Genomic DNA, 27,110 nt, shown 5'->3' with positions numbered 1-27,110 from the left:
ACTAGATTTTGCCCGTGACTTCGCCCGCGTGAATTTCTCTACATCTAAACAGACGTATGTTTTTCATACAACCCTCATTATTATCAGTATATGGATCAGTTTTGATCCAAGAATCTGTCCAACCATTCCATAAATGCCGGAACGGTAAAAAAATGCGATCCAACTATCGAGGCGCTTCGATCCGGTTAATAGCGCGATTGTGAGGGGAATTTTTCGCCCAATACGGGTTAATATTGTGGCGTAAAGTGGGCGTTTTGAAAACGTCCAAACGTTCTGCTGTAATGTTCGGGTCCTTAGGAGTTCAGCTCTATCAACTTTTACGATACGGGGGGCAGTTACATTTGAATGTAAGCTGTTTGGATCGGGAAGATATTGTCGAGATTTTGCGGTCATCTTTTGATTCCTATCATTTATTAAGTTTACTCTGGTGGATGGTATACATTATGTAATGTTGTATGTATCTTGTATGCCCGATTTGAGAATTTATATATTTAAACTTGATTGCACAAAATATAATTAGCAATTTGTTGTAAATTATATAATAGGGGGAGTTCATGCTAAAACCATTATTTAACCGTCAACCGTTGGGTCATACATATGAAAGATGAAAAAAATAATCTCTTTCTCATCTGAACGTTTTCCCGGTTTCTTCCTCAGCCGCTGAGCGTCGGGGATGAAAAGGAAAGACTACACATACATAAGTACTAAAAAAAATTAACATATTATATAAAAAAATTATTCATAAAATGTCGTTTAAAATGTCACAAATAAATAAATCACCACACATACACCAAAGCTTCGATAATTTGATGCTAATCGATTTTTTTCAATTCAATTTTAAATTCAATAAAACATTATGGTACCAGTAAAGGGCGCATAAAACAGTCGAGTCACGAAAATTTTATTTCCTTCTAATCGGATGGTAGTCGCTGCTTGCTCTGTATATTTTATTACACTGTGGAACTTCGCATTGCCTCTGGGAAATATTTAATTTTATTTGTGACACACAATATTTTACACCGTTACATTGCACATACTACATGTAATAGTAATTATAACATGTACTATACTATATAGTCACAAATAAAATTAAATGTATGTATGTACATATATTTACATACTACCATGATTTCGGGATAATATCACCTCCGGCTGAAAACAACATCATCCAAATATGGCAACTTGCAAAAACGACAACATTAAAAATGACAGCTTTCAAACACTACAACGGTTGAGTCTGCTGTACCATGTACCTTTTAACGAAATCTATATAGCTCTTTTGGCGTTTACCAAAAATTATAAGTATATTCCTTAGTTTGGATGTCCTTATTTTCGCAATTTATAAGCTGTAAAAAAAGTATAGCTATTATTCCTTATCAGCTCAAATAACAAACAACAACTGAAGACTAAGAAACGAAGATGAAAACCGCGCGAGGTGGAGAAGATAAAATAGGAGAGCGGACCCTGGACTCCGACGCTCTACGGCGGCGGTAGCAACCGGGAAAATACTCAGATGAGAGACGGAGATACCTAAAAGAACCAGACCTTCCGACTATCTCTTTCTATGTATGTATATTTGTAACGCTATAACTTTTGATGAAATTTAAAAGGTATGTAGGATCTGTCAATAGAATTTTTAAGTTCGTGGGGCAACAAAATCACAATGTTGAAAAAACTCGTCAAAAATTTATTGTGTTCCCGAGGTCTAAGTTCGTGGTGAACAACTAGTAAATATATATTTACTAGTTGTTCACCACGATATTTATCGCTAGTGTTGGAGTATATGGTCGCAATCTAAAATAAAAATAAAAAATGTCATCTTTCTCCTTCCGTCTAGCCTGAATACTAAATACGTTTTTCACTCTCAACAAAATATAATAATCTTGTTATAATAATCTCGGCTGATGTTTTAATTCATCGATGACTTTTCTAACATGGTAGCAGAGCGTAGTTGCGATCTACGGACCTCTGTGAGCCCACTCAACATTATTACCGCGATAAATTCGTCATCCAAAGGCGATTCTATTTCATCCAATTGGTGAGAAATCTCCTTAATTTTGTGAAGGTATGACTCCATCGAGGGATTTTCACTCAACTTTGTACTGAAGAGATTCCGCCCTTCGTAGGCTTTCTTCAATATGTTCCACGCCTCATGCGCGCTCTTTGCTCTTTCTAACAGCTAGGTGCTGTACAAAATTGTTGTAATGACAAAGGAATCACAACACCCTACTCCATGGGGTTTCTCTAATTTCAGCACGAAAATGTAGCATAAAAGTTACGTTCACAAATTGTGACCTCATAACACAGGGTAGCAAAGGGAACAGAGCTCGCACGCTCTTATACTACCGATTAGCAGAATATAATTTTGGACCGCGCGCAGAGTTTAAAATGTGTTCTTTTCTTTTTCCTTACAACTGGCAAGCACGTACATCATGTTTTGAATCCTAAATAGCGGCCATTTATGAGGCGTGCTTTTTTAAAGCCTTGGCCTTTTAACTCGACAGACGCAAGTGAATTGGATTACGTAATATTGTTAATATTTTATTCCCTTTAGGTCTTCCCATTTTAAATCAAGATAAGGTTTTTATACGTTAATTTGGGAGATATTTAGCTAAGTAATTTTTGGATCTGTCCTAAATCTTATTTTAACTAGTTGTTCGCCGCGAACCTAGACCTCGCGAACACAATAAATTTTGATGAGTTTTTACAAAATTTTGAATATTTCAAAAACGACTTAACCTACTTTGTTGCCCCCACGAACTTAAAAATTCTATTGACAGGTCCTACATACCTTTTACATTTCATCAAAATCAGACCAACGGTTCGAAAGTTATGGCCTTACAAACATACAAAAAATGTATTTTGTCAACTCGTGAACGAGTGCTGCCAGAGGGAACTGGTCATCTCGTTTCTCATATTTTTTTATGTAAGTTAATTTGTGTTTCACATCGATATATATATTACAATCAGCACTCGGATCACAATCATAACCTGTTTTGATATACCTTTTGACTATGTACTTTTAAATATTATTAGAAAAAACATTGTAAGAAACAATAATGGTACGCCCTTCTGGCATGATAGGGACCAACACTGTTCAAATTAGTTTCTTTCGGCATTTCTTCTCAGCAGTGGTCGTTTCGAAATGCCAGTAGTTTGTAGCTTGTGAGAAATAAGTATAAATATAAAAATTGACGAGAAAAAGTGCCTGTGAAGGTCTAATTTGTGAATAAATGATTTGAATTTGAATTTATTTTTGCCCCAAGTCGAATTGTAGATCTCGCTGTAACAGAATATTCTCCTAAAAATAGAACAGGTTTGTTTGTCTACGGGTAAAGGTTGAATTGATTAATGAATATTTCAACCGTTTTTTTCTTATTGAATCTTTGGCTTCGAAGCATCACAACTGAGTATAAAAGGGTACATATAGGAGAGAGAATAGCGCGTGTGCGTGTTGACACTAGATGGCGGTAACTGGTCATAAAAGTCATGTCAAATGCTAAAGGCATTTGACAAAATTGACTCTAATAAAATCTAATACCAGTGCTAGCACTGTTAGCAATATCACACTCGATATGTAAAAGGATAGAGAACAACTAGGTAAGTATTTCCAGAAATAGAAAACTCAGGCTTGACTTTTGACGTATTTTTTTTTTACGACATAAGGAATCCTGCCTTTTGTTCTTTCATGCGGAACTCGTAACGTTGTGTTACCAAATGCGAGCGTTTCGCAAGGAAACCTTTTCCGTATACATTACGAATGAGAATAACGCATCTCTCGATGTGTTGAGTAACAATCCAAATTAGTTAAAGTACAGAATTACTACCTACATTTATTTAGATTTTAACGTAATGAAATTCTGTGTGTTCTGTGAAAACTAATTAAACTAGTTGTTCGCCGCGAACTTAGACCTCGCGAACGCAATAATTTTTTTACAAGATTGTGATTATTTCCAAAACTACTGAACCGATTTTCATGCCCCACGAACTTAAAAATTATATTGGCATATCCTACATACCTTTGAAATTTCATCAAAATCGGAGCAATGGTTCGAAAGTTATCGCGTTACAAACATCCATACATACATACATGCAAAAAATGTATTTTTGCCCCAAGCTGAATGTTAGACGTCTTTCGCTTCGCTCGCTCGGTCAATAAAAAGGTTTTGAGGTAACCGTCGTTATTTATTTTTGAAAGTATTACGCACAAGGATGTCCTAAAAAATTGACACTGATTAATTTGTCATAAGTAATAATATTTATAATTTAGACTTTTAAGGGTCAAATGGAAAAATAAATCGCTCTTTACGTTTGTTTCATTTAAGTTGTAATAGTAAAAGCTGACAACAAAATCTGAGCTAGCTACCCATCTAGACCATCGCCATTTTGTGATAAAAGCCTAATGAGTCTGGTTTAACATTAACCGACCATTTGAATGGGAAAATGTTGCGTAATTATATTTTACGCGGGTTTTGTTACGGCCCTGTACATATTTAATACACTGTCCTACTCGGGTGCTAAGAAAGTTGCATTAAATTTTTATCATTGTGGGCCATTTCGATTTTAGTTCCGAATTGGATTAAGGAGATTTTATAATGAAGAAAGCTAGGTTATTTTATACCCGACTGATTATGGGTGATGCTGTCTGGCAGGCAGAAGGGGCAGACTTGTGTGAAGAGGTAGTGTTGATGTCAGAAATGATATGCGTGAGATGATGTCATGATGATAAACAACTGAGGATACCGAACAGCTTGTGAAGTGGAAGACCTGCTCATTTACCCTTCTAAAGATATCGAAGACAGAGCAAGTAGGTGGAGAAGAACAAGGGAGACAGTGGCTCCGACGCTCTGTGGCGACGGAAAAAATACGGGAAGATGAGCGAAAGGTTTATGGAAAAATCATTGGCTGAAAAAATTAAACTTTTAAGTCAACGCGATCAAAAGATGTCATATCTGTGACATCTATGATGTCACGTAAATGACCGGTTCTTACACTCTCTTATGATCTGAGCGCATTCGCGATACCTTCCACAGCTATAAAGTCTTGGAGCCCAGGGTCCGTTTTCTGTCTTGTTCTTCTCCACCTCCTGTTCTGTGTTCGGCGTTTTTTAATTGTAAAATAATGTTTTATTACAGTACACAGTATTTAATAAACATGTCAAAACTTACATTGAATAACATCCAATGTCAGTATAAACACAGAAGCATAAGTAAATATTTGTGATATATCTCTTCCGTATTACTTTCTCGCGTTTAAATAAACATATATTCTTTGCTCGGGGCTTTCGATATACGAAAATTTGTATCTCCAAAAGTTTTGCTCACATTACAGCTGTTTCGGTTATATATTGACTTGTTTCTTTAGCTATGGGTTCATCAGAATTTTGCCCAGTCTATTCCCAAAAAGTATGTTTATATTTTGTGAATAAATTGATTTGTAAATTATTCGCTCTCGTGAGAATTCCGGGATAAAAAGTATTCTATGTCTTATTCCGGGTTATATTCTACCAGTGTACCAAATTCCATAACAATCCATCGAGTAGATTATGCGTGAAAGAGTAACAAATATACATACACAGATACATCGTCACAAACTTTCGCATTTATAATATTAGTCGGATGTATGAAAATCTGCATATTAAATTCCTTTTAACGGTTTCCCATCAAAACTGTTATAACACAATAAACAAAAATGGTAACATTCCCAACAAAACTCGGAACTCTGCTCCTTTACTCGACTCTAACGGTATCTGGTAGTTTTAAGGACTCTACACACGCCAAACGTCGCACGTACGGTAATGTACACTGCGGGGCAATGGAAATTGGTCACAGGTATATATAGGTTTGGGAATACTTTACTGGGATGGGATAATACTGATTTTCCTAGTTTTGTTTTTCAAAACGTTCGGTTCAAACCAATGACTAAGTTGGGTTTGCGCCGGACAATGTTTTGTTTAACCGATTTTCTACCGGCATTTATTCTCAGCAATGGTACTTATTTCAAAAATATTAGTAGTTTGTAATTTGAGGAATATTATTTAATATATATTCCAGTATTTTTTTTTACCAAGAAATACCATATTCTGGTCGCAGGTAACTTTCGCTTATTTATGTTGGAGTGGAGTTGGAATTAAGGAGTGATGCGTGTGAAAACAAAAGTGTGATATTTTTGAAAGTTTTGTTTTTTTCCTACCCATATTTTTTCAATAAGATCAGTTCATTAATTAATTAATTCCTACACAGTTACCTAAATTTTAAAATATTGTCCAATTACTACTCATCAACTGTATAGAAACAATGTTAAGTTTCGTTTAAAACATAATTTTCACAGTAATTTTCAAATTGAATAGTAACAAGCTTATTCCGAAAATGCTTAATACAAAAATTATACTTGCAAACTCCATTTGGATTCGGTTCAGTGTCATATACTAAATTTTAACGAGAGCATCGAAGGAAAACTGTCCGTAATAAAATGTACAACTACCTTCTAGTTTCGGTATATTGCTTCAATGGTAGCACTTTTGTATAAATAAAAGTTTATATGACAGAGACTACATTGATACGGATAAAATTGGAAATGGTGAGAGTTAAGAATGAATGAATTTCGGTACTTACCTATAAATGGATCTTGTTTACAAAGGGGATTCTTCAACTCGTAAATTCTATTAAACAATCAGAAGTCTCGACGTAGTTGTCATCATGACGGAATGCTACACTGGAGGTACCTGTTCGATCCCCGGTCAGGTCAAGATGGAAGATTATAATTTTGAAATTGAATGAATTGTATTGCTTGGTATACGCAATTATTTGATCTGGGTCTTGGATGTTTATACCTATATGTTATATATGTTGCCCTAGAATAGAATCACTCCATATCCTCCCGTGGATGTCGTACGAGGCGACTAAGACACACATAGCCTTAATAACTGATAGGCAACAATAACACTCCCAAGGAGGGTTGACGTCAGGCAGGCGGCCGGTTGTAAAATCATTGTCAAATCCTTTAAACTAGGTAACGAATAAAATCGATATTTTTTGAAGTGAAAACTTCTTTATAGGCGTTGTGCACTTTTTGTGATGGGTAAAAATGTTAAACTCGCGTCAGGACACGTGACCCTGATCGAAAATTTGTAAAATGTCACAAATTCACAACGTTAATATTCAAGTTTTCACTTCTGCCGACACTCCCGGAGTGCAACCCGGTTTTTTCTTCATAACGTTTCGATAAACGTTCCCCTTTCCCGGCCGCTACGTGTAACACCATCGGCGACAAAGGAGCCAGAGACAAACCGCGCTTACCTCGAGAGCTATACTACACTTGAGTGCTAGCACTTTGTGCCGCAAATGGCCGCCATGACAAACTGCGGCGCAATCAGCTCGTTTCCTCACGCTGATGAGCTTATGAGAAAAGGGGGTGGCGTGTTTTGTGGTGAAATGTCGCGAGAATTATTTGCATGAAATGCGTCTTATTTATATCGTTAAATGATTTATTTTTAATTCCAATAAAATATAAAGAATTGACTCTTTTTATCGATTAAAACAGACTACATACATTCTTGTATTGAAAATAAATTATTTAAAAATATAACTTAGATGCTTTTCTTGTTACACGACACTTTACAACTTCGCGTGTTATATCACCCACGAAAGTCCAACACTTGTTTAATCGTGGCTTTCCAGCCCACGAGTGGTCAGCAGTGATCATTCCGAAATGATCTATGATGCTAGTAGTTGGTAGCCTTTTGGGAGATATATAAGTATTATTTAAATGTGGTGTGAAAAATTGTATGAAATAAAACTTGTTATACGCAGGATAATGAAAACGTCTATGTTAGAAAATATCACTTGATTAAAGAAGCATTTGAAATTATTATTAAGCTGTTCAAGTATCCTTAATGTACTATAATGATTTTATACATAGCCATAATCATCATTAACGTCAACATTTTCATACACATCGATTAACACAACATGTTTTTGCACATAGGCTACGAAGTTTTTTTTTTCTTTTAAAATTCGACAGCATTATTATATAAACTTTCTTTTTCATAAATAGAGTATTTAATAAAATTAATAGTATCGAAATCTATAGCATTTTGGGTCGACTACCTTCTTTTATTGTCGTCATTTTTCTGACTATCGTAATACAACATCCAAGCTTTGCCCCCATATCTAGCGCAGTCTGACAACCGTCGACCATCGGCGCTGCCAACCGAACCGCCGGAACGCAGACACCCGAAAACGATATATTAGACTGGTAACCCTAGCTAGAGTTACGACCTACGGAATTCACGTATATAAACCGAGTATTGCATTCAAAAAAGGAACAAAACAGTTTTGTTCCGAATGCGGTTTGAATTTTTTGAAATTTCAATTTTAGAATGTTGTTTAGAAAATAAATTGGGCCGGCTTTTTTGCTCTGAACTGTATTGGTTGGTATACGCAATTATTTGTCGAACGTGTGAAAACATAGGTTTTATCGATACTCAAAGCGAAATTTATTCCAGTTTTAAAAATAAACTAATTATGAATCGATCAATTTTACGGAACGACCGAATTAATGGTTAACATTCTTGTTTAAAAGTTTTTTATTGAAAGTTTTTTATTCCACTGACACTGACAATGACGCCAGCCAGCATTACCGCCAGTAAATTATAAAAAATAAAAAAAACAATTATACAATTTTTTAAATAAAATGTAACACTTTACAGCTCGTAAACAAATCTTTGTGTGGCGCCTCCTTTCTTGCGCCCTTTGCCAAATATTGTGATTAACGCGGTTACATTTTATATGTGATGCAATGTATGTGTCGCCGCCAACACTAGCACAGCCATTTATCTGTACAATTGTTTTTTTTTGGAAAATGTTTAAATATGTATTTACAGAAGATGTCAATGTTCTGACAACTTAGGATGCCGAAGATCGTGTGAAAGTAGAGAGTAGGGGAGAAAAAGTAGGGGCGCTGTAAAAGTTTAAAACAAAAAAAAAATTCTAAAGACGTCTTTGCCAAATCTTCGGTTTCTTTTTTACGTTGATCACGGGCTTCGCGGCCTCACAACCCCGAATGTGACCGGGATTACGCGAGGATGAGAGAAAAAGGTTATAACTCCTAATTTCATCAGAAATTCTTAAACCAGCACTGCCTCGAATTTTATATGTGTATACCTAAATCCTATAAAATCGTATGTAAAATACCGTAATCTGTTCAAATGTTGTTTCAGCCGGAGAGATTGAACGTGTTCAAAAACGACCAGGACAGTTGGGACTACACATGTGAGTATTGTATTGACATAGGGACAGAACTTTATTGACTTTTGTGGACATAGGATTTATATAAATTCATTGCGACTTTCCGCGAGAAAAGGTACCCCGTGGATGAAGGTCGCAGTTTCACTAGCTCATTTTATTTACCCCCGCAAAAAGAGGGGTGTTATAAGTTTGACTGCTAAGTGTGTGTGTCTGTCTGTTTGTGTACATGGCCCCGTAGCTCATCAACTGGTGAACTGATTTGGATCAGGTTTTTTTGTTTGATAGCTAATTGTTATGCGGTGGTTCTTAGATTTCTTTGATCGAAATCAGTTCAGCCGTTCAAAAGTTGCAAGGAAATAAATATTGAAAGTCGGGTTTTTTAAATTTGTCTAACAAATAAACTTGTAATAGACTAGCCTAATACCTCCAGGATTCGTTCGGATAAACCGTAATAAGTTATACACCTTCCTCAGAAATCACACTACCTATTGAATTGTGAGATCCGTCTGGTAGTTTATGAGTTTATCGCGTTCATGCAGACAGACGCAACAAACCCTACCTTCTTTTTATAATAAGTAAGGATCAGTATAAGACTGCCTTCCATATGGTAGCTTTTCACGTGTAACGTCCCTACGTTCACTACATACCACATGTGAAATCGTAAAATATCATATTTTTGACAAATTAATTATGAGATATTAACCCGTCGATCGCGGGAATCGATAGACAATAGATAAACAATAGCACCGATTCGTATGATAGACGTGGATATTGTTCAATATATCACTTGATTTATTAAAGCTTTGTTATATGATTTGACAAATAAGAAAACAAAAAATGATAATAGTTTGTCTATTGGTTCTTATGGAGATATAATCTATGAATCAATAATCTTAAATTAGACCAAAATAAACACTTTTTTGCTTTGAATAATTTATTAAATATTTTTTCTCAAACCTACAAACTACTGGCATAATTTATGTATTTTTTTTACGTTTTCATCAATTATGTGGTATGTAGCTAGGTGTTTGTATTTTATAAATTGAAGGGGATCAAATTTAATATTAACTTTTCCAAAAAATTATTTTTTTATTACTAAAGAAAAATATATTTATTGGAAAGGTTATTATAATTACAGTAAGTAAATAGAATTATATGTTTAAATTTATTTTATATGCATATTTATAAACCCTAATAATCCCTTGAAAAAATACTGGCTTGATATAATTGCCGTTTGAATTCTCTATAATATACAAATTAGTATAATTTCAAGTGCCTTATTATCAAAAATACTAAATACTTATTCACACGGGCTCCAGTTCGCAGTTTGTATTGTTAGAAGTTTTTATTTGTGAAACTAATAGATACAGGAAAAAATCCAAAATATCATAATAAATGAGAAACTGTCGATTGGAGCCGCAACATGGCACAACACAACTCGAACAAAATTCACAGAGAAGTTCTAACATCAAACGTAAATCGACAAAATTGTTCTAAATATTTAGTGTATTATGTAGGTATTCATTAACTTTTTTATTTTAATTTCATAGAAGTTTTAAATTATTATTTACAGAAAAAAATTAACATGAAACGCCCTTAACAAAAAATGGGTTTCATATATAGTAGTATATATTAAATTCATTTCTATTAATACTTTAACAATAAATTCCATTATTCTTCATCCGATAATTTCCAAAACTATATACTCTCTATCAACAAAACCAATTTTTGTTTTTGTTAAAACTTCTACAATGTTATATAGAAATCTTTCACAACGGTTAGAAGTGGAAAGATTAATGCATTATATAAAAAAGGTTTTTTATATATAATACAACCCTCTTAAGAATATTCTTTATTTCCAAGTGAAAAGTGTTGGTAACAAAAGATGACTGCGTGGGCTTTTGTTAACTTTTAAAAAGTGTTTTAAAAGTATTTTCCTCGAGTCGGTCACACTGACATTGTCGGGTGCTGGTCCTTCGGTGTCAGTCTTAAAACGACCGTCTATTGTATGTAGTATCGTTGTAGATTGTGTATATAATGCTATTGCTGAGGGTTAAAGTAGAAAATGGCTGCGGTGAAGTATGTTGCACCGTTTCTTCTTCATCTGGGCTTTGGAAGTCGGCGATAGACTTCGTTTTAAGAAATTTTTGACGTAAATGAGTGATGTATATCATCCAAAGTTGAATTAAGAAATTTGAATTTGGCATTATACGATATGACGACTTTCTTGACAATAATAATTGTTTTATTTGCATTTTCCTCTCTATTGTACATTGTAGCTGATGAATCGTCAACTAGAGCAGAAGTTTCGTCACGATGTTTTCCTTCACCGGAAGCAAGTGGTGGTCGATGTAAAATGCTATAATATACAGGATTCATAATGACACGAGTAGAATTTTCCATGGCAAATAAAATGTGTCTAATGTAATAATTTGCAAATAAATAAACTAATGATCATAGGCATTATAACGGGTATTATAAACTGTTCATATCAAGCATACTTTTTGAGTCTAAAAGTAATCTAGAGATTTGCAATTTCCCATGGCGGAAGTGTGCCGCCTTCGCCGGAAGTCAACTTGGTTGGAGGGAAAGCGCTTTTAAGGTTATAATGAATTCACTTTTATGGCAACACTGGATCTATTTTTAAAAGGCTTTTAAATTTACTTTAGGTCGCTATGAATAAAATAATTTATATTGAGTGTTTTATTATTGCGAAACGAATGATTTCTTAAGGTCTGTTAGATAGTTGTGTATGCCTTAGTGGCCATTGTGTGTACAAATAAACATTTTAACTGTCTATTTATATTTACCAATACATAATTCATATATCACTTGGATTAAAAACATAATTCATTAATTAATGATTGTAATGAACATATCGAACGACTGTAAAAGGCATACGATTTAAATAAATACAACATTGCCATTCATTTTTTATGCTCATCCATCCATCCATTTCCAAAATCATCTCGAACAGAGAAGGACTGAAAAAGACCGGATCGAGCCAAATGTTGGTTGATGCACTTAGCATAAATTTGCACTTTTTCATAACGAATTCTGCATATAATTCAATGCAGACCAGCTTACATAGAACTTTAACAAAAAACTGAGCTGTACTATCTTGTATTGGTTTAGACAGATCAATGTATATTGGTCAGCTATATTCTTTGCGTCCGATGATAATTCAGCCGAATTCGGCATGCATCCAGCCAGTTGGTCATGACAAAGAGAATTGGGGTAATTTCTATTTGTTAGTATAACACCCATTAGTTAGATTGTTGCGGTATTTATGGCGTTTCAATGCGATTTGATAGGCGATTATTATTGGTTATTGTGTACAAAAACCGTAACCGAGTGATTTTAATTCGATTTTTATCAGTACCTTAATCAGTCACTGCTGTATTTTCTTCCATTTTAATGTCATTCTTATAATTTATTGTATCTAAACACTTTATTACAATTATATTTGTATTGTGTACTCGGATAAAAATTTAGTTACATGTATTTATTCGATTTTGTTTTGGGGGATGATAGCATTTTAAATTTACATACCTGTGAACGGTGAAACATGTAGGATTAAGTTTTTCTTTTAACACCACATTGTAAAAAAATGTAAACTCATGTTTTTGCAAATCAATGATATTTGTCTTTGTCTTTGTAGTAAATAAGTCTCTGAAAACATCTTAGTGTATTGAGTTCATTAAAACTACATAAAATATTAATCTTAGAAGTACTCACTTTACTCTCTCAGAAGTTCACTACTCTCAGAAGTAATACAAATAACAAAGTAGAAACTTTTACAGAAGTTCCACGTTGGGCGCCAATTTTGAAGCGATCCAATAAATCCCAGATCGCTAGTCAAAAACTATTGAAGTGAAACGAAGTTACGAAGAAAAACTAGTTATGTAACAACGTTTCATAAAAATGAATGTTAAACAAGATATTCTTTGCAGAAACTTCTTGAACTATTCAACATCCGTTGAATAGTATAAAAGAGTGTTCCGTACTTTAATTTTAATTATTATGACAAAAGTATATGAAATGAAATTTGTTTTTTCATTGTATAAATTTGATAAGTCTGAGAGATTTAACAGGATCGTAGCATATGGAAATTCCTAGTCTTTGCGTATCTCCATTGGAAGCAGGCGAGATAATAATGTATGCAAATGTTGTATGTTACTGAAATACGTGTGAACTCAACTTGAAATTTCTAACGGAAAGAGTTAGAAATATTCTTCGTTTTCAACGCATCAAAGGCAAAGACAATTTGCAGAAACATGAGTTTACAGTATTTACAAAGTTATGTTACAAAAAAAACTTAATCCTAACTGCTTCATAGGCTATGGATATTCATTTAAAGATCGATGTCTACACATCCCATGTAGTAAGTAATAACCCCAAAACTAATAATTTTTAAACGAATTGTAAATTTAGTCAGCATACTGTAATTCGTTCAGGGATGTTACTTTCAAATTTTTGCTATGCCAGGGGTTCAGTCAGTTTTATTTACGGACTTCTAAAAATTCCAGTGCACAGGTAAATCTTTCCAGATTGGAAAGTTGGGATAATGCACCGGAATAAATTGAATTCCAATGCATTCGTACAATATTGCCTTGTTTTCGAAACATAATACGCCATTTCTAAAAGTAGGTTAACATTATGTATGGACAGATTCAGTGTTATTCGGTTTTAGATTGGAAAAGGAATATTTTATCTGAATGAAGTTATTGAGACATTAAAATTTTTGATATTAAGCTTACGTGTATTATCACAACTTACTACGTTGGGCAAGGCGAGAATAATTTTTGTAGAGTATTTTAGTAGTAGAGTCTCGGCTTCGCTCGGTAGAAACCATGTTTTATACGTTGTAATGATGACAATTATGAAACGATAAATGTAGAAGACCAACGACAGAACAAAACACTGAAGGAGCCGGTTTGTAACCCACCAGACCCTTGGTCAGAAGACACTATTTGGGTCCCGGGAAAGCGGTGTATGAAACTGGCATAGGACCGGAGGAAGTGGCGCAAAAGATGGAAGGCTATACCCATAAGTGGATTGATGTAGGCTGAAAATTAAACGTAAACTATGAAGTGGTTTAAACTCGCTTACTAGGAGCAGACCAATTTATCGTAATCTTCTCTGATTTAACATAACTACACACAAATAAGACTGACAGATATACAGACATACATTGATTTTAAGTCACCTAAAGAGTATATTTAAAACTAGACGAAGCATCAAAGCCAAACACGAATTGTCTGCGTTTCCTTTGTGTACGTACCTTTACGCAGACGGTGTTGGCGACAATTTCCATACAATAAGGAGGTCAGGAGCCGCAAACCGAGTGCAATTTCCTATCCCCCAACACTCGCCGGCCGCCTTCTTGCTTCCGGACGCAGAGTTAGGAAGAATTTGAATGTCTTCATCATGGACAAATTATGGTCCTTCTAGGACAGCAGAATTCATGCATTCTATTATTAGCGTATTGTCATATAATGACTATTAGAAAAATTGCAATAAGAAATCTTCTCTCTGGACTTGCCTCTTGGTCTTCGTGAGGACTCGGAGAAAAGAGGATTTAGAGTTTAATAATACGATCTCACTCACATCAAATTCAAATTTTATACATTAACAGGCGTGGTGATATTCAAATAATTAAAATTTATACACCGCGTACATATTTACATACTGCGTACCTTACACAGTCCAGCCTTATGCACTCAAAGTTTAAATAAATAAATATTAAATTACGTTTAGAAGGTACTAGGCTTTAAAGCACACGTTTTTTTTTTGTTAGTTTAGGTAGGGTAGGTAAGTTTATTTTTACAAAAAATTCAATACGGTTTTCAAACGTCATGTTTTTGTTATAAGTTGGGAAAATATTTAGCATAATTTCATCTGGTTGAGTACCAAACCCTAGAGATTGACACATAAAAACTCAAAAATAATGAAATATACAGTAAAATTGTTCACTAAGTCTGTGGGCTAGACCATTAGGCGTGAAGGGCTCGCGACTTTCTCTCGAGATTTTTATGAAGGCCTTTCAAATGCGCGCAATAAAGGGGAATGCAAATACTTGGATGCCTTTGTCGTCCTAATGAGCTATTGGTTACTCTATTCAATTATTTTGACGTTTTGACTTAATTTATAAAGGAAAGAATTTCATTACATAAAAAGCTTTTGCTTTTATAATATTCCACCAAATTGTAAATCGGATATCCCTCATCTAATTGTTAATTTGTCAGAAACAGAAGCGATTATAATATCGTCTACTAATAAATGTTTTATTCGCAAGATTTTAATCGTATTGGAATTAATATGAATTTATTTTTTCAGTATCAGCCAGACAGACCCAAATGAATTTATTTTATCCACAGCTAATGTGAAAGTGCAAGCTTTAGTACTTCACATTCATATTAAAAGTTCCATTTGGATATGATAATAAGCACTGTCGCACTCCAGTTCATATCATTTCATATCGGTGCAAGTTAATTTCCTGCGAAAATCAACAGTTTCAAATAAAACCCGGTAGAGAGAAACTCAAATATTATCGCGCAGTTCCAGATAGAGCAGATACAGAATATTGAGAAAAAGTCTGCGTATTTTTAAATTTAAATTAATCCATCGAATTACGAGCCATATAAATATAATGATAACTCGAATATAGATAACATAATATGCGATCTCTTAAAAGGCACAGTGTCGTGACTCTTTAAAAAAGGCGACCACGGACTAGCTTTTAGTATGTAGATTGTCTTTTTATTTTCAAATTGATAATATATAATGATTGATACATTTCGAATAAATCAACAGATTCTTTTTTCATACGTTGTTTAAACTAGTGCATAAGAAATAATAGAAAACATAAGAAAGAATTGTCTTTCAGTAATGGTTCTATGTTTTCATTATTTTGTAATGGTATGGGCTGAGCTTCGCTTCACTGAGTGTAGTTAGAATTCATTTCTATCATCACGTTTAGGTTGAAATATTTTCCATTGTGATATAGTTTATGTATTTCGTAGTAAAAGAATACAATTTTGAAGAAAGAACAGAATGTAGGTGAAAGTGATAGCTCACTTAGATATTCAACTCCGAAATTTTGAGCTTCATAATGATTTAATTTATTCGTGATAACTTGGATTCTCCTTTGCGGGTCTGGCAATAAAGTTTATAGTTTTTACTATTATCATTATCATAATTTTTATCAAACCTAAAACAATACAAATTGGTAAAATCAATAACAGATGTATTATATCGATTATTGAAAATAAAGAATTTTAATTTCATATTATACCAAGCTTCCCAAGATTATTCCAGACATGTAACTATTTTAGTGCCAAAAATATAAAGTTCTAGTACATAAACTATCTCGAGATCACATAAAATTCACCCGGGCAGGTATAATGATGATTTTTGGCACGACCCTCGCCGGATATCCGTAAAGTACAACCTTACTGGGCTGTTGTTAAATTTCTGGAATGATTCCAAAGACGACATGAGTGCCTCTTCTTGCTATACCTATTGTAATATTTTTGTTTATGGATATATGTAAGGTTTTACTACGCGTAGTACTGGAAACTGTAGACATCGGCATTTTCTTTCGTTTTGCATTAAAGAAAACGCGTATTAGACACATACGATAAATAATTTGTGACAATATCTTTTGTCACTCAACGTGCACTCGGTTTTACAACACAAATATTGCGGCTTTGAATGAGATAGGCCGGTAAGTTATATGGAAATTGTCTATCCCATTTGGCTACGCGAGCTCTTCCTCAGTTTTCTTTGTATTTGATGCAGACAATGTTGTTTTATTGGCAAATAAATTCACTATTTGTTGCGTATGTCTGCGACGTGACCGTTTAACTCCAGACGATAGCTCCTCAATGGAAGACAAATATTTTATTTTATTTAATCGAAAAAGGAAAGATCTTTCTTTAATCGAGAAAAATTTTAAATCCCATATCATAAAGTTGATTTATTTGCACTTTTCTTACTCGCACTTACACTATTTCTTCACACACTTTGACGACCTCGGTGGCGCAGTGGTAAAGTGCTTGCCTCTGAACCGAGAGGTCCCGGGTTCGAACCCCGGTCGGGTCATGATGGAAAATGATCTTTTTCTGATTGGCCCGGGTCTTGGATGTTTATCTATATATGTATTTGTTATAAAATATAGTATCGTTGAGTTAGTATCCCATAACACAAGTCTCGAACTTACTTTGGGGCTAGCTCAATCTGTGTGATTTGTCCTAATATATTTATTTATTTATTTATTATTTACATCACTTGATATGCGTACAGAAAGCCTGCAGTTGGAGATATAATAATTCGCACTTAATATTCTTTTTGACAAATGATACACCATCTCCGGACAAATCCACTTGCTTCTATTCATCCCTATATGCACTCAAACCTCAAGACCCGGGCCAATGAGAAAAAGGTCGGGGCACCGACCGGGGATCGAACCCGGGACCTCACGGTTCAAAGGCAAGCACTTTACCACTGCGCCACCGAGGTCATCATAATATGTATGATACTTTTTATACAATGTAACTAATTTGTGCAATAAAGTATTATTGTATTGTATGAAGCTACTCTCTTTCTGGCTAGAGCTTGAATTGTAGAATAAGCGTGGATCAACTATTGTTTCAGAATGTCTTATATCCTTTTATACTGTTAAAACACGATCGTTTCCACGTAAAAGACGCAGTTACAGTTTTTATTGGAACAGTGGAAAATGGATTACGAACAAGCAAAGTTACAGGTAGTTAGGAGTTTTCTTCAGGGAAACTACGCGCAGTTAGGGTTGCCGTGTATTAGTTTTCCAAGCTCATCCGGTTTTTTTTACGTAAAGATATGAAAAATGTCGTAGTGAGCGACTCTTTAATAGATATAATGTGCGGTGTTATTCTTTTTTTTCAATGTTAAGATATAAGACACAGTTATATAGTTATTGATTTAAATGTTTTTCAGGATCAGGAAAGGTTATTGAAAGACTTTATATATAGGCTTCACCTTGTTAATAGATGTGAAAATGTTTCTGATTTGTGACGTTTGATTATCATAGAATTCGAAGCTGAATTATAATACTCTCCTAATTAATAAATCTTTACTGTGCAAAGACTGTATAAGGTGAATTTAAAAAAAAAGTTATTTTTACAAAAATGTCGTTTTTGCCACAAGGTTTTATTTTCGGTAGAGAGATCTTGCGGCCTTTAACGCCTGACGAAAAACCCATGTCCGTGATGTAAACCGTCAGGGTCATGCTTATCATAATAATGCATTGTCGTGGAAACTGAAGCGACGTCGAAAATTTCTACTCTGTAGGACAACTGGAAGTAGGAGAAATCTAACTTTGATTACAGACAGACATGCAAACATCGAAACAGGTGAAACTAAATAAAGCTTGTAAATGAATCACCCTTTCTCGAATCACTGTGTAAATCTCGATCGCACAATGAGTTTCACAAGTTGATGCGCGATTGTGCTACGGATCGGCTTGTTAGATTCGCAATGCATCAGGAGGCAAAGCAAATAAAGTTGAGAAACTTCCACTTTTCAATTCTGGAAGCGTCGGTGTTGTTGTCAAATAGGATCTTTCGATTTCCCAAAGGTGATCTTGCAGGTTGTAGACTTTGCTTTAGAAGAAGCGTCCGTATTCTGATATCTGATTCGGAAAATTGAAGATACGATTAAATTTTAAAGTCGTTTATTGCGTTTCTGTGAAATGTTGAAATTATAATTGCAGATAATATTTCTGTAATCTTAGCTGTATTAAATAAATTGCGAAAGGAGAAAATGTATCTGTTTCATTTATTGACCGGTTGACTTGAAGAGATGCCTTCATGGGATAAGTTCACCGTTGCATTTAAGTTTTCTCTTTGAAAAAAAGTTTTCTCTTTGAAAAAGTTTTCGTCTTATATACTTTTTTGATTTGCTGTGTGCAACGAAGTTATTTCTTCTATTAAGCCATCTTTAATGGAAACGAATAGTAATTTATTTCTTACGAAATGGTGAAAAATATGGTGACTGAAGTTATAATGTTAACAACGGGCAGTGCAAACTTAGTCCGCCGTAATTGACGTAGAAATTCTCAAGTTTAGTTAAAGAAGGTTGCAGTAATACTTACGAGCTATTGTGTCCCATAGATTTTTTCCCATATTTTGCTGTCAGATTGAATATGATTCCATCCATTCTCTTCCATTCCGTTCCGTACTATATCTGTCATAAATTTACGAATTGGGCGCGACGGCCGTGCCAGCCGCGAATCGAGGGTACCAATACTGGAAGTGACAACATCTTTTTACAAGATTTTATTTAACTTGCAAGTTAACTATGTCTCGGGTGAAATCTAGCAACTCAATTTTGAATCTTCAACCCATTGAGCTGAAATTTTGGAAATAATAAATAAATATTAGGACAAATCACACAGATTGAGCTAGCCCCAAATTAAGTTCGAGACTTGTGTTATGGGATACTAACTCAACGATACTATATTTTATAACAAATAGATATATAGATAAACATCCAAGACCCGGGCCAATCAGAAAAAGATCATTTTCCATCATAACCTGACCGGCGACGGAACCTCTCGGTTCAGGGGCTCTCACTTTACCACTGCGCCACCGAGGTCGTCGGAAAGTACACACGTTTAGTGACAATGCATTATTATGATAAGAATGTCAAGGGTGCATATAATTTTTCTTTGTGTATTTTTCTGCAACACCATTTTCCACCTTTCTTTTCAACTGTGGTTTTGCTGAAACAAATTTCATTTGATATACAAGCAACATCTTTGTACTCAACTTCCTATTTACTGTCTGCCTCTTCTATCTATGTGTACATAAAGTGATTAATATATAAATTATAGCTAAACGATCCATACCTGAAGGTTTTTATAAATCTTTGCCCAACTAAAATTTATGGGTGAGGTTGGTTGATTTTAATGTATTATTTCCAGTTGATGTAACTGCTTGTATCCACCTTCCGTGACATTCTACGTTCAGAACAAAAACTACCAGTCCCCGCGAACTTATCACGCCACGTCTAAAACCACTGAAATATTCATCGGACACACAAGGACTGGAAAAACCAACTTTATTTTTACTAATTTTAAGGCCTTTGTCCATTGAAAAGTCAGTGCCATTTCGCTGTCGTATTATTCTGCTTAATCAATTTTGAATCTTAAACGTTGGTTGTTAGAGTTGGATTTTCTCGAGCGCTTGGTTTAAAAGGACCCCTAGTAGTTTATCGGATTACAAAATAAATGAATCGTAATAAAGTGCCTGTCGTTTTAGCAGTAACAGTTCCGGAAAGCGTTGAGTTGATGTACTCTATCATAACAGGAATGGCTTACGAAAAAACATGTCGTTATGATAATTTGGACATTTAAATTCTCATTGTCCTGGTCATGTTTAATAAAAAATGATAAATAGAATATGGGTACTTGTAATTTCAATTCCGCTGTGTATCACCCGTGTCACAAACCAGTAATAAACTAGAGGTGAAACATAAAATATGCGTATGAGTTTTTTTTTTCTTTCTTTTATAATAATCTCTTTATAAATAAGAAAATATAATAATGTAAATTACACAGTTTTGGAGACGAGAGTTTCAATCGCGTGGGGCGCCATAGACTAAACAATTACAATATAATATGTATTACTTTTTGATAGATTGTGTTTTCATGCGATAGCCAAGTCGATCTTTTTATTTAAAACGTAAAAGATTTTTAATATTGATATGATAATAACTTAAGACAGAAGGTCCCTTATGGATACATGGATCTCACTACTTATTACGGTAGAAAAACTAAGCTGCGAGACTTGGGTTTTTTACAGGAAGTTTTTGATGGTATTTAGTCTTAAAGAATATAGCGGTTTTATGTGCTTATTTTTTAGCGGATAGCTCCACTTGTCACTAGGGCACTAGGCATGCTGATGATTGTGCGAAGTGGAGACAACAATGTAGGAAAGCGGTCAATGGGCTCCGACGCTCAACGGCTAAGGAAATAATCGGGAAAACGCTCAGATGCCATTAAGAAATTTGCCATCAGATAATGGTAGTTATAAAAGTCATATCAGATGCGATTTGAGTAAAATCTGACACTAGTTTTAGCAATAACCGACTTGATAAGATAGAAAGACTATTAGTATTTGACTAGCTTTTGCCCGCGGCTTTGCCCGCGTAACTGTGTGGCTTCGAACGCAACTTATAATCACGGGTTCTAAGCGATGAAACCTATACCAGATTTTAAGTTAGACCAAAGAAATCGCATCAAATTCAAATCAGTAGTTTTTGCGTGATGCGCGAACTAACATACAGACAGAATGATAGACCGACAGACAAAAAAAAATTGCTGTATTAGTCCCATAAAGATCCACCATAATTATTTTTCTTTATTATCTCCTTTGTACAGACAAAGCTCTCTACCAATTTTTTATAGATTTAGATTGGTTATGAAGCCTTTGTGTATTCTATATTTCCCACCGCGTTTAGTATTCATAGCGTCCGCCCGTCGTCTCTATCGAGTGTACTATCCTCAATATTTTATTCAATTATATGTAAAAAACCCTTCTACTTTGTTGCTGTTGTCGTCGTTGTTCGAAAGATGTTGGACACTCGTACTATTTCTAAATTATACTGTTTTGTGTTCAAAATTATTTTAGGTGGATTCAGTGGTTTAGATTATTCTAATGTCGTGTACCTTAGAACCAATTTTTAGTCTTAAACTTGTGTTAAACATGTTTTATGAACCACTCAAGATATTAAGCAAGTAAAGTAAGTATTAAGCCTGGTACGTCTACCAGAAATAGTCAAATTCGTACGTTTAATAACTTAGTAAGTTGTAATGTGTCTTGTTAATAAGGATTTCAATTATGATATAATTAGATTCTGTTGTTACTGGAATAACAATGATTTAATTAGTCTTAAGGACGGTACCTTATTAATTATAATTATTTAAGATAAGGCAATACGCCTAATGAACATAATGTATGGAACAGGCAAGTATGTTGTGGAGCTGCAAAATAGGTTGGTTTATTCATTTTTAGTAAAAAGACAAAATTCTCACATCAATTAACACACTGAAAAAGAAGAAGAAGAATTCAAATTATTCCATAGTTTTTATAAAAAAGTTACTAAACAATAGACCATAACAAAAAAAATGCCTTTTAACGTGACGTTCGTACAAAAAATTTTAAGGCCGCTCAAGTTTAAGTCTTGGGGCAATTAAACTTAGATATTAAGATATAGGTAAGATAATAACTTAAAAACTTACCCAATTAAACTTACAAATTTAAATCTAAATAAGTTCTAAAAACAAACATAGAGCTACATAGAATAAATAATTTGTAACTTCTATAGAGCCCGAGCTGAAACTTATTTTTGTAAATGCTACATACAAAATTGTGGACCTATTAAAAATGTCCCATTTTTATCTTCAAACAGTGTTTACGTAGTATCTTTGTTTCATTAAAAGTTTTAATGAGATGCCCTGTTCATTACAAAGGCAAAGGGATTTTTTTTATAAAAGGGAAAATTGAACAGCGTCCCACGTTGGGTGTCGAAACCTTTTTCGCTTCAACACTTCGCCTTCAAAGTGACTGATAGACTATTTTTTTCATTCATTAAACGTTGTTATTGTTTATAACATTATTAAATGTTCTTTTTATTATATAGGCGCCTTTTTTCATTTCAACGTTTGTCCTTACAATTTCTTAGCTATGTATGGAAAATTTGGGAACTGCCTCTTTTCTAGCAGATGAGATGATGCCAGCAACTTCGGAGGGGTTTTCTTAAATTTTCAATCTAGTTATTATTTTAATAGCGTATTTACTTTACGCTATCTAAGGGAAATAGCTAAGATGTTAATTGCAAATTCACTACTTTTACTGCACTGTTTATTTCAGGTTAACTTGACATAAAGTTGACTGTGCCTATTATAAAAAAAATAATTTATGTGACAAGCTTTTATTGAAACGACAAAAAATTGGAAATTACCATGTATTTTATTAGCGGAAATTTCCATTCGATAAGAATGGGTGGAGCGCGGGGGATGTTCTTCGTTTGTGTATATTTTTATCTTTTAAACATATTGTACAAAACTCGTCAAGTACACTCTAATATTGAGCCTTCAATCCGCATGTGACGGGCTTCCCTTTGTTATTGTCTTGTACGGTAGGGTTGCCAGAATAAAAAAAAAAACATAATATTTTAAATGGAAAATCTTGGCCACATCACGTATATTTGTTTACAAAAGAAGAATTGTTCGAAAAACAGTTATTAGCTAAGTTAATTAATTTGATTTAAAAATAGAACTATATAAAAGGACAGACTAATATCTATATATATATCTATCGTTGGATCTATAAAAATCAATTCGAAATTGATGTGTCATTGTCGCTTAGAAATTATGCGTTCCATATCATGCTACATGTGCATTAACAATAAAGTTTTAAAAAATATATATATACTGATCCATTTTTGGTACAAAAACACAAATTAAACTAAAACTAAGAGAATGTATACAAATTTTACAAAAATATGTCTCCTTTAAATGTGATTTTTGCAGCCCTATCTATAAATAGACAGAGGGGGTGGCATCCGAAAAATGCCTTGTTTATCATCACAACCCTTAGCCCCCGGCTAATAACAGGTCCCGTAATACGAAGCGAGTTCAACTCAACCGCTTCCTTCAGTATTATGGAGTGGAGATATGGCAAACCCTCCAAGATATTCTTGTTACTACAACAACCAAACCATAGTCATGATACATTAAACACTCCAACTGATCCGAAAATTGACAATAATAGAATGCAAGTAGTAATTAAAGTCTATTTTGTTTTACAAATCGTAGCTTATTTGAATGAATGAACTTAAGTAATGAAGCACAATAAATCCTTACCTACATATTATAAAATAAAGACGCGAACCTAGTGCGCGGATTTTCATGCGGTTTCCACCAATAGATGGTGTAATTCCTGGGAATAGTTTAGGTGTATAATTTATTGCGTTTTTACCCGGGCGTAGCTGGGGCGGGCCGCTCGAACAAAACTTACAAACACATTTGTCCGCACGAATCCCAATCACTTCTATACAAACAGCTACAAAATAAAAATTATCTCTATAACATTTAATTTCTATATAAAAATTATCACACTATGGTATTTTTTATTAGACGATAAGAGAGTCAAACAAATTCTTTCCAGAATACGTCTTCGGAATTGAGAAAATAAAATTTCCGAAGCTGCAGAACCGTCTTGCGTCCCATAACGAAATAGCGAGGCCTAATTCGATGCCTCCAACTCCATTACTGATGATAATCTAATAGAACACGTAGAGGGGCTGTTGGCTGTGGAGCGCGCGTCATTTGTTTCACAGTCGCCCAAAAACTTGCATGTAACTATGTGAGGATTTTTGTTATTCAGTCGCATAACATTTACGGATTTTGATTTAAAGTTTCATGGGTAGGATATAACCTGGAATAACACACAAAGGACTTTTTCTCTTGAAATTCATAACATATCGGGCCCGATTCTCTCGCTATCGGATGTATGTAAATTCATTTCCTCCATTTTGCAGACAGACAATCGAAAAAGTTCGTTGGATCGATGATTTCGATTGAATTTTTTCAATTGTAATTTTCTGTAAATATAGAAACTGTGTTAAACCTTTAAATAATTGAGAAAATTTACTAAATTAATTTTGATAGCGCTCACGTAATCGAATTGGAATTAGGCCGCGGATTTTGAGCGCGCTCTATTGTAGATACAAAAGCTTCTCTAACTTTATAGTATACACCCATGTGTAAGGGTATCCTTGATTTGCAATATCAAATCTGACACAGAATTCGAAAATCGATATGAGTTTCGACATTTGATGCGCATTAAGTGTGACATGCACACTGCTCATCTGTAGTTTCAGTTGTTTCCATCGACTCAATTACTGTCAAATCGAATAATCGTAATCGAATCAAATAATCATTGGTTTGTGATTTCTGCTAATGGTGGAATTTCGAACAATATCTACTTAACTTGTTTAATTTTAAAGCAGTTGGCTACATGTCTCTGAAATGGGATTTATTATAATACATTCGTTCATTCGTGATCAAAATCTGTTTTGTTATGTATGAAAGAGGCATGACATACTTTAGTAAAGTTCCTACCTATGTTCTTTATTGGTAAAGTAACTTTACCAATTTGCATTACTAAATGTCAGTATGCAACGTCCGAAAAATCTGGATGTTACATTAGTATTTTTGGAATACCAGATCTGGAATACCAGATTTACTATTCCTTAACATTAACTCTTAACTTTCATGATTCTAGGTCAACCCTATAATATGTTTTGATTACATTGTCACTCACATTTTTAAGCACATTTGATTTTTCACAACTAAATGAGACTGTAGGTAGACTCGAGTATCCATACTTACTTATATAATAAATGCGAAAGTCTCTCTGTCACGATTTCACGGCTTGATTGAATTTCATGAAATTTAGAATATTAGTGAACCGAGGTCAAATATAGTTTACAGCAGACGGAACTGCGGGCAACAGCTAGTTTGATACACGTGTAAATTTCCACTTGAATGCCTCTAAGCATACCTGAGAAACGGGTCTTGACAGACGGACAACGAAGTGATCCTATAAAAGGTCCGTTTTTTCCTATGTAGTACGGAACCTTAAAAAAACAAAATTTACTCTTAAAACTACAATATTTTTAGTACCTTATATGTGCTTTGCGGGGTAAATCACGAGATACCGTCTTGATGAAATGTCTTCTATCTGGACACTTGTGTTTCCCTCTTATAGTGCGATGATACGCTGTGGATTTAACGCCACCTCCTTAATGGCACTTGGCCGAGAAGGTACAGATTTTAGGACTAGTACTTTCAGTGTATCATTATCTCATTATTTGGTGCGTGGAACAGTCTCTGCAAGTGGCTTATGTTACTTCTGAAGATTTCGTCTGTCTCTGCGCCAAATTTCGTAAAAATCGGTCCAGTATTTTTTGAGTTCTTTTCATTACAAACATATTATATATAAAATAATTTTAAAAAATGAGTATGGATTTCCCATCCCCTATATAAATTTTTTCAACTTTTGTACCCATCCCTAATCAACCCTTATCATCGACACTCTTCATTGGACATGTCATACGTAATAACATTATTAGGGCCAGATAAATTTCAACTTATTCTTTATTGACATCCTCGGCCCTTCTCATTTCTCTATTTCATGATCTTTGCACAGCGATATCGCATTACAGCCCCGGCTCGGATCGAATCGATTATCGTTCATCACGAATCCGAGCCGACGATCAGTCACCAATCGTCTCGATTTCGGCGCTCGATGAGTAGATTGACTCAAATATTTACTCGGACCGATATTTACAGAGCTTAAGAAATATCTTGAATTTTTATTTAAAGATTTTCTTGAAGTAGATATATTTATCTACTTCAAGAAAATCTTTGCGAGTGTCTTTGTGAGTTCGTTTAAAATAATGTTATGATTTCAAAGAAAATTTTGGTATTTCACCTTATACTTTTTATATTTAAACAAAGATGAAAATGATAAATAAAATCGTCAAACACATGAAATTTAAATAGGACAGATTTATGTTTCACGTATCTTGACGATATTCCAAATTCTATTCATATAAAAATCTATCTACAACATAGGGTTTTAGCATAGAGATGAATAAGGTCTTATCGCCATCGATTGATCGCATGCTATCAAGGGACTGGTCTTAGAGTACTTCATCTATAGAGCAGCAATCAACGAAAACAGAGCTAACAAATCACTTTTGTTAGTATAATTTTCAAGCACGTGTTTCGTAGTTTACTGTAGATTG

General features: G+C 34.2%; 1 protein-coding gene across 4 annotated transcripts in view; it reads left to right on the top strand.

Annotated features, from left to right (window-relative positions):
* The window catches only part of sm (smooth), a 287,193-nt gene that overhangs the window by 234,993 nt on the left and 25,090 nt on the right, over positions 1–27,110 (top strand). For all 4 annotated transcript variants that reach the window (XM_053765034.1, XM_053765035.2, XM_053765033.1 and 1 more), the window contains one exon: positions 9,221–9,272. In XM_053765034.1, coding sequence (XP_053621009.1) covers positions 9,221–9,272 — 52 coding nt within the window. The remainder of the gene's footprint in view (positions 1–9,220; positions 9,273–27,110) is intronic.

The sequence above is a fragment of the Plodia interpunctella genome, chromosome 26, assembly GCF_027563975.2.
Source record: "Plodia interpunctella isolate USDA-ARS_2022_Savannah chromosome 26, ilPloInte3.2, whole genome shotgun sequence".
NCBI lineage: Eukaryota > Metazoa > Arthropoda > Insecta > Lepidoptera > Pyralidae > Plodia > Plodia interpunctella.
This window is presented reverse-complemented; position numbering and strand designations above follow the sequence as displayed.